At 26.3% G+C, this 18174-nt stretch overlaps 1 protein-coding gene across 1 annotated transcript in view; it reads right to left on the bottom strand.

Moving 5' to 3' along the window:
- kkv (hyaluronan synthase-like protein kkv) overlaps nucleotides 1-18174 on the bottom strand; it is a 195245-nt gene continuing 177071 nt past the window's right edge. The window contains exons 17-23 of the mRNA XM_075356090.1: nucleotides 15208-15461; nucleotides 14074-14234; nucleotides 13010-13170; nucleotides 11062-11238; nucleotides 4016-4183; nucleotides 2535-2787; nucleotides 1-472 (exon numbers count right to left, since the gene is read on the bottom strand). Of these exons, the coding sequence (XP_075212205.1) occupies nucleotides 174-472; nucleotides 2535-2787; nucleotides 4016-4183; nucleotides 11062-11238; nucleotides 13010-13170; nucleotides 14074-14234; nucleotides 15208-15461 (1473 nt within the window). The 3' untranslated portion in view covers nucleotides 1-173. The remainder of the gene's footprint in view (nucleotides 473-2534; nucleotides 2788-4015; nucleotides 4184-11061; nucleotides 11239-13009; nucleotides 13171-14073; nucleotides 14235-15207; nucleotides 15462-18174) is intronic.

Genomic DNA, 18174 nt, shown 5'->3' with positions numbered 1-18174 from the left:
ATTATTCAATTTGAAACAATGTGAAGCCTGAAGGAGTATTACAAAAATATCTTATTTAGAAAACATTTAAAAATTAAATTATCATTTTCATACATTTTAATTATAAATTACAATAAAAAATTTTTCTAAACCTAACATTGATATGTCTTAATAAATCATTTAATGGCAGTTTATTACATGTGACTGTTGTTGACTCTTTCCAATTCAGCCCAATTTCTAGCAACACTTTGTAACCGAAGTGAACCAGTATCGTCTTCACCATGTTCATATGCTGGGTTTGAATGGCCTTCAAAAAGATCTTTCACACTGACACCGGCATTTGAAATTCGTGGATTTCTTGAAACATTGTTATGAGCTCCTAGAGTCTGCATCTGTGATTTACGACGTTCGGCTTGCAGTGATCTTCTTCTAACTTCCAACGCTTCACGCACTTCTCTTCTCATGGTCAACTTGCGTCCCAGTACAGGTGTACCTAAAATAAGGATGATAAAATATTGCATGAAATGTTGACAGCAATATTAATGCCAGTTTTACATCACAAAAATATAATAACCTTCATTATTTTAGGGCTTTTAGAAGTATAATAAAAATTATTTAGCTCTTTTAATAATTTAATACTACCTGTAAAGGAAGCTGTTACCAACTATACAAAATAAATGGTATTAAATGATAATCATGATCATTTTTTTTTCAATGAAAATTATTATTTTTTCAGGTATAAATGTAAAAAAAATTGTTGGTAATGGATGAATAAACATTGTGTAAATAATGTGAATAAAATGATAATTATTGGTATGGAACATCTGCTAAATAATAATATGATCATAATAAAATTTTTATTTATCACCATAATAACTGCAATATAGAACACTGTGGAATCTACAAGTAAGGTCACTTTCAGATAACTTTTCCAGGAAACATAAACATATATGTGAATGAACTGGCTGTATGGCTTTATTGTACTATACTGACTCTACAGTCATCAGTAGGGAAACAGAAAGAGCTAGTCAGCAACATGCTCACAAGAAGTACTTTTTTCTCAAGTAAGGAGATCAGCTACAAGTAGTAGAAATATTTATAATATATTTATTTATTCTAATTAATTAAGTTAAAGAAACAATGAAACTTTTTATTTTGTTTTTTTCTTAATTGTGAATTATATGATTGTAAAATTCATCTGAAATTGTGTTCCTTCAGTGTTTGGAACATTACCTATTAAATTAGAATGTTCAGAGTACTGTTTTTGTAGGGGTAGGGTGTTCATAGTGCATTTCCTTAAATTTAAAAGTAATCATTAAGGGATCAAGCATGCTGTATTGTAGAAAGTACCTGTCTACTGAAGATCTTAACAACATGGTTAACATATGGATGTATATTTATGGTCAGAACTTTAAGGGATAATCAAGTATTTAATGGCCAAGGTTCATATTCTTGAAGAATCTGTCATTTTAATTAATGTCATCAGTAGGGAAAAAGGGAATTTGATAGAAAATATCTATAGTAGTTTGGCCTAAGGGTTAAGGGGATTTCTAAGAAAGAAGGGCTAATATAAAGCTAACAGCATAATTTATGATTGAAATTAAGAAAAAAATAACATTATCTTTTAATCAACTGGGCCTTAAACCAAGGGCCCAATTAAGGTTGCTAGGAGCACTAAATTTTTGTAAATCAGTGGAGTTACTGGCTTATTTTTACATTTATTTGTGTTACTTGCAATCGGTTTCATTTGCTTTTAATGAATTGTAGATTGTAATGACAATTTAAATAGTCCTATAGGTATCACACCATTCTGTGATAGTATCTTAATTAGGTGAACCATAGTACACAAATAATTAGTTTGAGTGAGATTTGTGGATGATAAAACATTTAAGATAAGTAAAATATGGCATTTTTTCTTATTACTACATAGTAGTATCACTGCTAGCTAATACTGCATATTATATATAGTGGTAAGATCCAACATAAAATCACTAGTTCTACTGTGATATGCAACTCAATTTGTCAAATATATCTACACAGTGTTTGGGAAGTACAAAATCTAGAAGTTAAGTTGCCAAAGTTGGGCAAAATCTATAAAGATTTTGCCTTACTTTGGTCCAGCAGTTGTATGCTACTCTGTTACAACTAAATATGTAGACTTAAGAAGGAATAGATTTAAGAAAAGAGAACATTATCAACAGTAGTAGTTTGTGTTTAAATCTTACCATGTAGTCTAACAGATTCATGCTGATTTCAATTTCTATGGTAAATCTAGAACTACAGAAGTAAAAATGATTGTTTTATTCTTTTTGTCAAGACAAAATTAGCACTCAAAATGTTAAAAAATCCATGAATGTACAAATTAGAATGACCAAACTGTTGTCGCAACCACTTCATCATTTTCTTAAATGACATAACATTAAGTCTTGCATACCAAAAAGAGTTTAGGTGTATACTTATTTGTCTTTCAAAGAGTTATTAAAAGATTACTAAAATTACTTTAAACAATTACAAACCTATTTTTATTTCAATAACTTAATTTTAAAAACACTTGCCTGCTGCATCTTCACTATCTTCCATTTTCATTTGTAAGAATCTCTTTCTGAAAGCAACATCCAGTGTACCAATAGTACGAGTTTTCTGGCGTTGTTTTTCTAAATTATAAATAGTTCTTCTACGACCTACTCTATCAGCACTTGATCCAGAATCATTGTCATAATCTCCATTAATACCTTTAAGTCGTTGCAGGTGCCTTACAATGTCCACTGCTTGTTTATCTAACAACTTATCTTGAGACATATCTTCAACCTAAAAAATAGTTCAATATAAAGAATTTTTTTTTTAATTTAAAAATATATTTAGCAATAAAGAAATAATAATTAACAGTTGTAATAACAGTTTAATAACAAATGTCAGATAAAATCAACTATTATTAAATATTTTGACGTGTGTGTTAATCTAATTAATAATACTGACAGATATTCAGTACTGGATGTGTACTTCAAATTTTGACAACACAAAGAAAGGTACTCCCTTCTTAAGTATGCTCAAAAGTGAAATTCATTTAAAGCTGAGGTATGTCATTTATTAAGTGTAGTCAGGAAAATAAAGAATTGTACTTTATTTTATTTTTTACTTTACTTTTTACTTTTTTTTTAATTTTTCCTATCTATTGAGATCAATTCCAACTGTTTTAATGCTTTTGTCACTTTATGTTGTATTTTTTCAACACCAATGTGCAGTGAGAATTAACAGAGGTAATCATTGTGTCCTTGTTGAAGACAGAACTAAATAAGTTTGTTTTATTTTAAATTTGTTTCTATTGTGTAAATAAATTAAACGTTGATTATTTCATGTAATTTCCTCACTTGACAAAAACATTACTCTAACAACTGTTCATAACTATCAAAGAAACATATTTAAAAAAAGAAAACTATTCAACAATAAATGTACATCATGATTTATATTTTAACCATTAAAATATTAAATATTTGTAAGCTGGTGATACTCAAAAAATATTGCCATAAGGTTCATCATTTTCAGAAAAAGATTTCCTAAATATCAAACTACTAATGAGGTATCATTTATTTCATAAATAGTTTATTAAATCATTGGTACTTTAATTGTACATAAAGAAATACAAAATAAATTAAAGCTAATATCTGATAAAGTAACTAATAAAACAAAAAAAAACTAAAAATTGAGAAATTTATAACAATTTGGTCATTTCAACATACATAATCCTGATAAAATAACACTGCCAACAATGGCCAAATCTGTATCATCCTTTTTTGAAAGAATGCCAATGTTAGTTACTTTTAATTAATTAACTACATATCTTCATTATTTATCAGTTTATAAAAGTTCAGCTGAAACTCTTACATATCAAAATAAACAAAGTAAAAACAAGAAGTGGTTGACCATAATGTATAAACTCTAATTAAGCAGAAAAGCATTAATGAAGGTCATTTTTTTTTAATTTATCTGTAAATGTAAATAAAAAATGTATGAAAGAAAAAGTGATTATAAGTCTTGCCTTTTTACTGCAACACCAATTGAGCTCTGTTGAAGCAAGAATGTGAGAGATAGTTCCGAAACGATGGAACAACATAGCTGTAAACTGAATGACTAAGATGAGAGCAAAAAAGAATACAAAAACCAAACCTATTGGCTCCAGTTGTAGATATTCTTTAGATATCAGTACCTGTTTCAACATTGTAATAAAGAATATTAATTAAAAAAATAACATTTATAGTAATATTATTTATATTTAAATATTTTTAAAAAAATTATTAAAAAATTTACTGAAAAATAATATTATCATTTTTTTTAATGATGAGACAGTTATATACAGTTACGTTTTTAATTGATGATTAATTCACCTCATAAACTAGATGAGTGAAGGGATAAGGGATAAGGGATAATGGATAAGGGATGTGTGTGAGGTCAAAAATCTCAGAGTCTGAAAAATGGTAAGCCTGACTGATTAACTTAAATTTATGTATAAAAGTAAAAGTATATATATAAATTTTTATTTTTTCCAACTTTTTTATGTTCTATTTATCTTAAGAAAATTTTCTTCATTTTATATTTTATCATCTAATTTCCAATATGATCCTCTTGCACCACTGGAAAAGCCTCTATTCTTTTCCTTTATCATTTCCCTAATCTTTACACATGGCTTCTATCAAAAAATTTATTTTCAATCTAAATATTTTTAATAGTATCTTTCTAATTTTTTTATGTATATTTTTTTGGTATTGATAGAATCTTTTTGCATGAAAATCCTACTTGGGCCAGCCTGATTTTAATCATGTATACACTGTGGATATAGTATACACTGTGGAAGCTACACTTACTTTATTTGGAGAATACTGATTTGTTAAAAGTGCACACTCTTAGATGATGTAATAATTTATTGTAAATATAATAATTGTATAATCAAATTTAAATATTTTTTACAGGAGAAAAATAATGAATTCAAACTCCTTGTTTTTTCAAATTCCAATGAAAATGTTTAAATTATTTTGTTTTTAATGTTAAAAATGCATTATTTTATGAAAGAATGAACTGTTAAAATCTGTGTATAAGTTCAACAAATTGTTAAAAAAAAATATTGAATAATTTTAAAATTGTTTTAATAAAGTAGTTTGAAAAAAGAGCGTCAATCTCATTGAAGCTACTTATTACACACTTCAAGGTTTTAAATTATTTTCTGGGTCAGACTGTAGTTTTTGGACTAAAAAATTTTTCAAAGAAAACTCATAGAATGGAACATTAAAAAAAATCTGTTTACTTACATTAGAAAAGAAATATATGTCTTTTTAATGATTTATGACTTTTATTTAACAGGTTATGTAACCTTTTTTTCTTTTTTAACCTCTGGGACCACCATTAGGTATTGCTTCAGAGGATGAGATGAATGACAACTTTTTTAGCATGTGAAAATGCTATACTTGACTGAGATTCAAACCTAGGACCTCCAGATGAAAGGCCGAGACTCTACCATTCGCAGAGAGACACAGAGACAACAGAGAAAATTACAGAAATAAATGCACAAATATTTTTTTCTATGTTAAAATCGATGAATCTCCCCCAGTTGAATGAAAATCTCTTCATAATCTAGTTATGAACATGATGAAATAATACCTGAAGAAAATTGAAGCTATGCTATCATTACCAACAGACATGAGATTAAAAAAAAAAAAAAATATGGTCCTAGAAAAGAAAATGCAGAATAAGAACCTGAACAGCCAACTCAGAAAAAGAAAGGCACTTGTTAGGAATTTGGAAGAAAAAATTAACAACATAACAATTTGACACATGCATTAATTCCAAAACAATTTGCAAAAAATGTTGTAAATAATAAAAATTTATTAGAATATTCCCACTAAAATTTAAAAAAATAATATTTCTAATTGCTAAGAAATGTTTTTTATTTTCTTTATATTTCTGTCAAATAAATAATACATTCTTTATATTAATTAAAAGTTGTGAAAACATAAAAAATATCAGCAATAATTTCCTTTTTTTAATGTATTTACCTTTTAAAACAACAGTAACAGAAATTAAAACACTAAATAGAATAATGTAGGAATAATTCATTTAAAAAATACAATAATTGATGAAAAAGAGGAAGACTTTTGATAGAATCCAACAGGCAAGTGGCTGTGTTATCATAATTGGCTCAACTAACAGAAGGTTAGTTGAACAAGCTAATAAGTTATATTTTTGGTAGAAATATTCATCAATTTTCAATTTAATTAAGGCATATATATTTTTTAATTTTATTTTATTTTTTATTGTATAATATAAATAAAAATATTTTATATCATGAATCATCAAATTTTTAAATATTTATTGACAATATAAAATTATGTACTTGCATCTAAAATACTACTAAATACACTTTACACTATCTACATTATAAACAATCTACTGCATAAATAAGATATCAAAATGCCGAACTGTTTTCCAATAAGCTGTAACAAATTTTATACACAGTAAATATTAATTATACATCAAAATTATTTTACTTTTTACATATTTATAAACATATACATGTTATGTATATAAAAATATATAACATTTTTATTAATTGCATTCATACCTTAGACGTTACAAAAAAAAATGGAATATAAAACACATACCTCCCAAACACACATGCATGTTATACACATACATGAAAGATAAATATATTATGCAGAGTTAAACGTAAGTTAAAAATTAGGTTAAAAATAAAAGACACAAAAACATGTAATGGCCTGTTATCATAGACAAAGACAGGAAGAAATTGTAATTTTAGATGAGAACCAGGTTTTCAATTATCCAAATCTTCCATAATTTAAAAAATTTCTTTTTGAAAAAATTATTTAGAGAAGAATCTGCATGCTCATTTTTAAAAGGAATTCAGTCATGCCTGAAGTTTATTTATTGACTGGAAGAAATGTATTTAGAAAAATTAAATTAAGACTAAGTGAATATAAATGATTAAAAATGACATAAATGTGTTACATGAATGAAATTTTTGTTAATGCTGTAACAGTATCCAACTGTTATATGATTACACAGATGAACTGACTATGTTTTATGAGTAACTTTTGATTATGAATCAAGGAAAGATAATGAAAATTGGAATTTTTCATGTACTTTATTATTGTAATTTCTGTTTACATTTCTAAAAAAAATATGTATGTGCATATTTCATTGTATCCTTCATGTGATGTAATAATTTTAATTTCATTATACATGAATAAATTTCTTTCAAAATAAACAAAAACCCTCAACTAAAATCAAAATAATACAATTTATGTACATAGTAAAAATAATGTCTAAGATTTGCTCTACTAGTGGCATTTCAAAGTATGTGGCATTACTAATTTAGCAAAAGTGAAGAAAAATAGATATGACGTTTAGCAAAAAAAAATATAAAACTAAGGGAACAACAACTTTCACAAATAAATCAGCTTGAAATATTAATATATAAATATTTTTTGTAATACCAAGAATTTTTACAAGTAATGTTGACACTTATGGTTCAAAAAATAATACAACATTGTTAAGGAAAGCTCAAATGATGGGTAAATTATAAGCAATCTTCTTAAAATAAGAAAAATTCTAAAAACAATAGAAAGTATTGATTTACTTGGAGATTAAAACCATTGTCTGGGAAATTGTATAAGCCTGAATACTGGCTTGACCATATTTTTAACAAATTACTGTATCTGCAAACACTATATAAGGAGATTACTGTTTATGAATTAAGTTAAGAAAGAAATTAAGATTTTTTTTCTTATTTTAAATAAGACAGCTAAAAATTATTATTATTAAATCATGTATGACTAACTTATGCCATAAATATATGCATTAAGTTGACCCAGCACAAGACACGCCTGTAAATGCCACAGCTATTCTCAAAAATAACTAGTATCCCATTCTAGGCCTACTCAAAAAAAGGTTAGGAACAAAGTGGTTCCCAATATCTTCTTCATTGAACTGGATTATATTGTTGCATATCAGAAATCCTCCCAAAACTGAGGTGATGTGCTGTCACTCTTAAGACTGCATATCTCACTCTCCTTACTATAGGGACTGATTGTCTAATGAACACCATTTTTCTCGAGAAAGAAACTTTGTTTGGTAACCATCATAAATAAAAATAAATATATAAGTGTGTGTGTGTGTGTACATGTCAAAAAATGTATACATACTTACAAATGTAAAGGAAAATGATCCTATGTGTGTATAATCTTTATTTATTAGGATTCAAGAACCTTAACAAAATTTGCTTCATTATAAATCTTTTATTAATGTAATCAGAAAAATTAAAAGCCAGCAGTTTTAAAATATTTTAATTTAATTTAGGATCTTTAAATTTTAAATACTTTAAGAGCAAATTCTTTTTTTTCTTTTGCAAAAATTAATCTACTTTATTTAAAATTTCATAACACCACTAACTACATTTATTCTAACAAATAAAAACGAAAATACTTGTTTATTATTAAAAATTATTTATATGCTAAACAGTAAACAATTTAAAACCCATGCTGGATTATTAAAAGACGCCAATCACAAAAAATCATACTAAAAAGATTTATAAATATTAAACATAAAATGTTATAAACATAACAGAAAACATGCTGTGTACTAGATAATTAACATTAAATTATGACTAATTTACACAGTGTTAGTTTACCAAAAAAAAATTTCCAAACACAAGGGAATTATATGGAAATATTTGGTAAAAAGGAAGAAAAGGTAATTATTAGAAATTTATCAAAGATAGATAAATATTTTTTTAACTAAATTTAAAACAGTTGTAATTACTGTTTATGTGATAAAAAAGTAATACTTAAGAAAAATTTATAATTTAATTGATTTATACAGAAGTATATTAATTTATTATAATCAAAATGGCTTCTACAGAATTTAAGTATTTAAATATAAATATTTTACTGTAGTATTGAAAAATTTACAAAGATATTGACTGAAAAATATATTTAATAGCAGAATACGCATTATTTCAAATTATTTCCTTCTACTTATAAGTTTTAATTTGTTTTTAATGCTATAGTTTGTTTTTAAAAAAAAAATCATGCAATATGTTACAGTTCTAAAAAAAAAAAAAATTAAAAATACTTTATACACATCAATTTGCTTTATAATTTTAAAATATGTATAGTTACATTTATAATATGTGAAAGTGTGATTTGAAAGTATGTAGCTGAATGTACATCTAGTGTATAAATAAAGGAAATAATAATAACAAATTTAAGTGAATGTGATGAAGGATGAAAGAAAAGAGGAATGATTGAGCAAGTGAAAGTGAGTAGTGAGTATTTTGTTTGAGTATTGAAGACCAACGAGCCCGAAGATAAATGTTATGTAGGTAGGTAGTCCACCAACACTCCCAAAGAGATTTGCAATCCATGCTGGAGGTGGAGGAACAATATAAAGGTTTGATGATACCTCTGAAGTTTCTTCCACATAAGTGATATTTGTCCTGACCCCAAAAGGCCATTCAACGTGTATGTTGTCCTTATTCAGTTGCAGTAAAAATACAATTAGGACAAACAAAGCATTGATCATGAAGAATGCGAACACTGACTTGTTACGCAGTTCTATCAGGTCTGCTGCAATTCTGGCCTGAAAGCAAATTTTAAAAATTCATGTTCTGTTATAAAAAAATATGTCAGCTCTCAGTTGGCGATGTAATTTAAAAAGAAAAAAAAAAACGAAAATATACAATTAGCTGAAACTTACCATGAAAAGTCTCTTTATGTTCAATACATTAATAAAAATGTTGTTTACCTTTAATATAAATTAAGAAGATAAAGATATCATGTTTACATAGAATAAAATAACAAAATAATTTTAAAAGGAAATAAATATTGAAGAAAACAAAGAAGATTAAGTGATCTTAATAAAGAAATAAATATTAAATTAAAAAATTAAAAAATGTTTGTCAAAAGAGACTGAAATAGACAGAAAAGGAATTATCTGTAAAATGAAATAAAAAAAGGGAAAAAAATTAACAGAAATTTAATGAGAGTTTTTAATAGAATGCTTTACTAGTTACTGTTTCAATAGTCAGTAGTAGAGCTTATTAATTTTTAAAATACTGTAGACTAACTTATACACATTCATTTATTGAAATTACAAACATCTCTGAGTATTACATCATATAATACTGTACTTGATGAACAAACTAAAGTAATATTTAACTGAAATTAAAAGCTTAAAGAAGTGTGTTTTTTAATAGAAAGCAAATAAAAAATTATCACTTGTAATAAAATAAAACCGTTTGTGTACTGGGTATATAACATAATTGTATAAATTGCTTAGAAGTGATATAACTAATAATCATATATTACACTAGATGTCTACACTAACAATGAAAAAATTCACAGAAAGAGATATTTATTATTAGGAAAAGCAAAAAGTGATGCAGTTACACAGTGCTTATACGCAAGCTGCCACTGATACCAGTGCTAAATTAACCAATAAAAATGAAAATGTTATGCTAGTGGAGGAAGAAGATCCTGTGTATGGTTCAGGAATACACTAAATTGTAAGTAATATCTTTAATTGCTATTTTCCAAAAATTAATATTTTTCAAACATATGACCCATTTTCTGAGGAATTATTGATTCCAGATTTATCGAAATTTTCCCACTAATTTATTATACCTAAACGTAATTGATATTTATCATGATTATAAATTTAAAAAAAAATTAAATAAAAATAATTCTCTAAAATTTTTGGACCTGAAAAGCATAATAATGATATATTTTAAAAATAATTTTTAAAAATGAAACATTGAAATAACTTCAATTATGTCAAAAAAACTTCAAATGAGAAAATTTGGCACACAAAGTTGGCAAATTTAACCTTTTCAAGGTTCATGGTACTGGCTCCCCTTAATTGTTTGAGCTTACTTCTTCAAAACGGTGAACTTAAATGAAGAGATACAGAATGTAATGAATCAAAGAGACGTTCATGATAAGTAAAATGAGTATAATAAGTAATACAGATAGCTGAACACCGTTGAGAGCTGACTGTAATTGTAACAAAAAAACTCACCTCTTGAGTAGTTTCATCATAAGAAATGTTAGTCTTCACACCAAACGGCCATTTGACGTGCAATGTATCTTTATTCAGTTGAAGCAAGAATACGATCATAACAAACAGAGCATTGATCATGAAGAATGCAAACACTGAAGAGTTACGAAGCTCTTGTAGATCTGAAGCTATTCTAGCCTAAAAACATGACGTGGTGGGCAAATATCCCATTATTTTTAAATCCTTCTTTTATTAAACAAAGGCAGAAAATGTTTGCCTTCAACGATTATTGATAAATATTTTTTTGAAAAATAAAATAACACTTAACAGGAACTGAGTATAATTAATATTTAATAAAAATAATATTTGATTTTTTGTGTGAAAATAAAACTGACAGTAAAAGCATATTACAAAATTTTTTTCCATACTATATTGCACAATTAAGATTTTTTTATTAGTAAAATTGAAAAAATGGTTAATAACCAATTCATACTTTCCTTCAAAATTCACAAGTTTCTGTAAGCAAAAATTAAGTTTATAAAAGAACCATAGAGGTATTTGTCTTAATAGCTACTAGTACAGATATATAACATTTAATAAATTAAGAGATGTGAAACACAACAAAATAAATTGTAAATGATTAAAATTTAAATTATTTCAAATATTTAACATTTTATCAAGTGTGAATGTTCAATTTAAAATTAAAAAAAAAAATTGTTTTTTTGAACTTTAATAATATTAACAATGGCTTTATATCAGATCTATCATGTTTAATGCTTGCTATTAAACATTCTGTTCAAGAGAGGACAAAAAATAATTTCATCACTGTCTGCAATGATCTTTATGAAGATTCCATTTCGTTCACCTTGATAATGCTAAGATTAAAGAACTGGTAATTAAAGTGTGTGCAGAATCTGGTAAGGTTATTCTAAGATACTGTCAACAACACAACTCACTAGATAAAAAAATTAATTCCTTAAAACAAAATAAAAATTTTCTTACTTTGGAGTCTTGATCATCCAACCTAAAAAGGACTACATGATATTAACCAAAAACATTATACAATAGAAAATTGAAATAGTTGAGTGATAAAATTACATATAAACAGAAAAAATACCCCAAATACAGAAATGATTTTGTATGAACAATTGTCAATGACTCAAATACCCATTTGAAGTAGGTGTTTAAACTGATCTCTGATTGTTTCTGACAATGTCTAATGAAACAGAAAATTGGTTAGCAGAAGGTTGGATAATCAGGACTCTACTTCATTTAATTATGGCTTTATTATACACAATTAATACAAAGAAATATAATTCTTATACAAATTTTCTGTCAGGTGAATGAAATAATAAGCTAAAACGAGACGTGGTAAATTTTTTTTTTGGGGGGGAAAGATTTTAAAAGCGATAAAATTAAAGATTTTAAAATTTCAATAAAAATTATTACATTTTTAAAAACTTAAAAATTTCAGAAAAAAATTGTAATTTTACTGATAATATTCAACAGATAATGTGCTCTATTGCAACATAAATTTACTGCTATTATTTATGAATACCAGGTAGTTCAGGTGAATTTATTAAAACATTAACAATTTCATTATCTCGTTTTCATATATCTAGTTGATTTTATACTAATTAACATTGATCTAAATAATTAAATGATTGTGAGATTAAATCTATTAATTTTAAACATCTGAATCAATAAAAGTTAATATCAGTAAATGATATAATAATGTATAAAATCAAATAACATTATAGTATAAAATATTACCTTCTGTATCATTTTAATGAAAATTCTATTAAACATTTACATTTGGGCTCAATCTCAAAAGAAATAGAAGTTTTAAATAAAACTTTTCTTGTGCTTCTGTAAAAGCTGTACATTACCATAGCTAAAAATCAGTTTACATTTAAAAAAATTAAAAGAATTAAATTGAAAAATATAATTGCAGATTATAATATTTTACCTTTTCATTTTTATCCTCATCAATTGGGAAGAGATATTTTTCTAGAAGCTCCTTCCAAAATAGATTTTCAGCAACAGAAAGGAATGCAACAGGACCTTTTTTAAGATCACGGTCTTCAATCCAGAATGGGTTAATTTCATCATTACGCTCCATTTTGGGTTCTACAAAATTAAATAAAAAATATTAATAACAAATATTGTTTTTTTTCGGGATGATTTTCTTAAAGTAAGGTTTTACAGAATTTTTTTTTAATTTCACCATCAGAGGTTAAAGTATGCTTCAGTTGCAAAGGAAACAATTACATGAAGGCTATTCTAAAATTGAGTTTAACTTGCTGTTGAAAACAATTTTCTGTAGTAATACAGCATGTTTACATGTTTGGTTATACCAGCAATATGTAACCTCATTGGATATTCATGTTGATTCATTAAGTACTGGTAAGGCAGCAAAGTATGTATTAATAAAAAAAACCTGCCATTGTCATTCCAAGTATAAAGTATGGAACCTAGCATTGTCATTTCAAAAGTATAGATTTTTTAAGGACAGGTTTTACACCAACTAACTGTCATTTTTTCATAAAGATGATGATCAAGAAAGCAAAGAGTTATTTTGCATATGGAGAATAAAGTAACACAAAACATAACACAAATTTTTACGTAAGACAATCTTTTTTTTCATATAAAAATATTACATGAAAGGTAACATCTTTTGAGAAATATCAGTATATCATTATTTTTGGAAATTGTCAAAATAAGAACACATGCTTTGGTTGTTTAGAAAAATTGGGCACTTTGTTACTTATGTATAAACACTAAAAATCCGAATGGAGTCCAACATTTTTATTATAATAGTTTAAAAAATAAATCTTACTTCTCTTTTCAGGTTATTCTTTTCTATAATCTCTATATGTTCTTCTGAATGATATCAGTCAGAAAGACCAAATAATTTCATGTTATGTTCTATTACTTAACAAATTGAGTTTACAGTGATAAGTATGCTGTAAATCTGTTGATAAATGTCTTGTTATTTCACATTCAATAATTTTTTTTTATTGTTAGGCCTACCTGTAGCACCAGTGGAGATAGTATCGCTATTATCATCATGAAGTTGATCTTCCTCAGCTGGATCCTCTGTTAATGCACCAAGACCGCCATGATGATCTCCTCGACTGCTAGCAGAAGTAGTGCGTCGACGCCCTATTAGTTGACCGTGTGGATCCATGACTCTATTTAATGAATAAACAAATACAACAACAAGCAAATGTAGTTAATATATAATATTAATTGTTATATGACAAAATGCACATTAGATATATTAATTAACAGATAATATACATTATAACTAAAGTAGGTAATAAAATTGAAAATAATCTGGGTTTACATATTTCTTGAGAACAATTTTCATTGAAATAGGTAATAACTATAGTTAAGCTAGTAAGATGTAATGTTTGTCTCTTCACTTTTTCTAAAGTAGATATATTATGTGTTTGGCTGCATATTTCAGCTTAGTAAGTCATTTCACATTTATGTTAAAAAAAATCAAGAGAAGTTTCATTTTATTTCTTAATCAATTTTTCTACTGATGTATCCAGTTTCACTTAATTTCTAAGATTCGCAAAAAAATTCAATAAAAACTTTAAAAGCTCTCTCTTTGAATTACTTTATGAACAATTTGTTTTTAAACCGCTTATCGTTTATTTTTTAGCTCATAAAAATAAAGATTTTTTTAAAAGTTACTGTTCCTGACAGAAATATTAACTTCAAGATGCTCAATAACAGAAAAACTATCCAAAAAGATTCAAACCGTCCAAGGAAAATGAGAAAGTTAGTAACTATTTAATAGAAAATGATTCAGAATTTTTTATTAAATTTTAATAATGAAATCATCCTGAACTTGATGCAAAAATTTGAGTAGGAAAAAGTTGTAGATTTATTTAAATTTTTTTTTAATACATATGGCTTTTTTTATTAATCTATATACTCTTAAAAAATGGTAATATATCTAGCTAAGAAAGATGAATGGACAAGCACTATATTTTATGGCCCAGTTACCTTTCATTCTAAACAGCTGTATTTCTTACGATATAAAACAATGGTTTAATCATAAAACTCAATGACTTGATTGAGTAGATTTTATACTTAAACATAAAAAATGAAAAAAAAAGAAAACAATAAATAAATAAATAGACTGTGACATACTTTTCTATACTATCCAGTCGCTTTGCCAAAGAGTCAAGAGAATCAGCAATTCGAAGAAGCTGTTGTTTCTCATCTATTGGTTTTGGATAGGTGCAGAACATACAACGAAACAATCCAGCAAATGAAAGTTCCAATGATCCTTCTTCATCTTCATTTCCAACTCCTAAATTCTCATTCTGCAAAAATCCCAGCAAGGATCTTTGTTTTGCTTTACGTTTAGCTTCTTCAGCTTCTTTCTTCTCTTGTTCTAGTTCCTGGAAAAATTTTATAATAATTTTTAGAAAACATATTAATATGAATAAAAATAAATTTTGTAAATTCACGTTATACTTAGGCAAATTTTTAAGTCCTGTTCCTGAAGGTAGTAAAGAAAATTTAGATATACGTTTTTGTTTTGTGATGAAAGATGAGAAAACTTCAGAACTTAGCATGGCATCAAATCCAGGAACAATGAACAATAAATAAACATAGAAACAGAGTTCCGTGATGAAAAAGTAAAAATAGACATTACCTCTACATTAAATATAAAATAAAAGCTACGTTTAGCAGTTAAAATAAATTTAAAACAAAAAAAAATTCAAAAACTTTTACAAAAAAACTTCAGATTTGGAACTAAATAGCTGATTGTTAAACAGTTATTATTAGTTGATTCTAAAGTGTTATTAAAGTAATAAAGCAATGTATGAAAAGAATACTAACTTAATAAATAGTACTTACAAAACACTATGAAAAGAGTATTTTTACCTGAGTAAACAAAATAATCAAAAATAAAAACTTATAAATATTATAATAAACAATTCCACTCAAAACCACAATGTTACCTTAAAATCAGGTTAAACCACTCAGAACTTTCTACTCAGATTTCCCTCGATGACCTACTTACATGCTTCTTTTACAGGAATGGAAAAAAATTAATTTCTCAAAAACTACACTAGGATGAATCTGTAACCTACAGAAATTGGTTGCAATCTCCAAAATATAAATGAGGGGAACTATTTAATGTTCTTATGGTATAAATTAGCGAAGAATATTCAAGACGATTTTATTTTTCCATAAAAAAATATCCTCTCCCTTAAATTTTGTTTAATGGAGGGAATATTTCTTTGATTGGTTACAAATTCATGCTACCTTAGTCTTTTTTGAATTGTAAAAGTTACACATGGCATGTTAGTAATAAATGTAGAAACCAGTGCAATTATAAGAAAAAAAGTACCATTCTGTAAAAGAAAGAAAAATAACAGCACTTATTGCAGTTTGATAAATGTAAGGAGAAAACCAAGATATTGTAAATTACACCTGCAAGCTACTAATTTAAAAAAGCATGCAAGGATATACGCTTTTTAAATTAAGATTTTGACACCAAACAATCATCAAAGTAATATAGCAATAATAATCAATAATAATAAAATAATCAAAACAATATTAATAATCATTATCAAAATATCTGATTAATTAACAGTCATTTTAATTTACTTCAGTTATGCACTTCGTTTATAGAAAATGCAAAAAAAAAATCAATAAATTTTTTCCTTTTTTAATCACTGAATATACTGACAAAAAACCCCTATTTTACAAATTTAATTAACTAAATATAGTTAAAGTTTTAAATATTTACTACAGTTAATTAAAAGTAAATGTAAGAAATAAAATCAGTACTATTATATAAAGAGGAAGAGGGTTTTTGTTGGTTAGGGATAAACAAAAAACTACCTGATCAATTGCAACCAAATTTTTATCAGTGTTTCTTGGCATAACTGAGAAAATTTTTGGATATATTTCATCTCAAAAAATTTGGGAAAAAAAAAAATATATATATATATATATATAGTAGTAGAGATTTGCTGGTTGCAGCACAAACTTTAATGAATTGTGAACTGTGAGTGTTTATCACTGTTTGAGCTGGATTGAACTGAATAATTATGAATATCTAAAACCAATTTCTAGATTTTTGAAATTTCAAGGGTTAAAATGGATTTTTGAATTTTTTGAAACCCTGTTATTTTTTTAATTTCTTGGTAACAAATCAACCTGATTTTTGGTGAGTGTCAATAAACTAATTTATAGATTTTTGAAATTCAACCTTGAAAGACGATGAAGAAAGATAAAAAGAATTTTGAACAATGTAAATTTTCCCAATCCCTACTATAGTACACGAGATATTTAGTAGATTTAGGCTTGCAAATACTCTTCAGATAAATATTTAAAAACCATTCTCAGATTTTTTTTTAGATTCTAATTTTTTTAAGGAGTTCAAAGATATATGGTGCTGTGGCTCGACCAACACAGCCACTGCCATTGTTACTGTATGTGTGACTGGCTGCAGTTGTCTCCACTTACTTGACTAAAAAACATAAAATAAAAAGCTTGACCACTACGAGAAACGTAAGTAACCATACAGCATGGGCGAAGTTGCAGTGGGGAGCTAATTGTTATTATACATAATTACTTATAAGTGCATTTCTCATCGTTAAACTAGTATCAAAATTGGTTAAGATCAAGAAAATTAATATAATTTATCAACTATATGTTCCATATGTTCAATACAACCAATGAAAATAAAGTGAAGCATTTAAAATAATTTACGACGAAAAAAGGACAGTTGTAGCAATGCAAAATTCAACGTCTATGTAAGAATATTCGTAATATATTGTATTGGCAATCAAATAAATCCTGATTTAACATGCTTAGCTCTGGGAACCTACATGCAATGGGAGTGCCACATATATGTAAAATGGAATGTAAAGTCTTTTACCCTTTTACATTGTTAGATCTTTCTTTACACTCCTATCATCTCTTAGTGGTATGTTGCTTATGTTATAAATAATCTGAATATAGAGATTTACCAAGTTAATGTTTTATTTTGTAGAATGGATTTAACTTTTTTAGGGAATAACATTTTTTCTGCTTATTAATAATAAAAAACAAACTGTTTTCTTTTATCATCACAGTTTAAATTAAACACAGCAA

The sequence above is a fragment of the Lycorma delicatula genome, chromosome 2, assembly GCF_047948215.1.
Source record: "Lycorma delicatula isolate Av1 chromosome 2, ASM4794821v1, whole genome shotgun sequence".
In the NCBI taxonomy this organism is placed as follows: domain Eukaryota; kingdom Metazoa; phylum Arthropoda; class Insecta; order Hemiptera; family Fulgoridae; genus Lycorma; species Lycorma delicatula.
The sequence above is the reverse complement of the archived record's forward strand: the minus strand, read 5'-3'. Positions and strand labels throughout refer to the sequence as shown.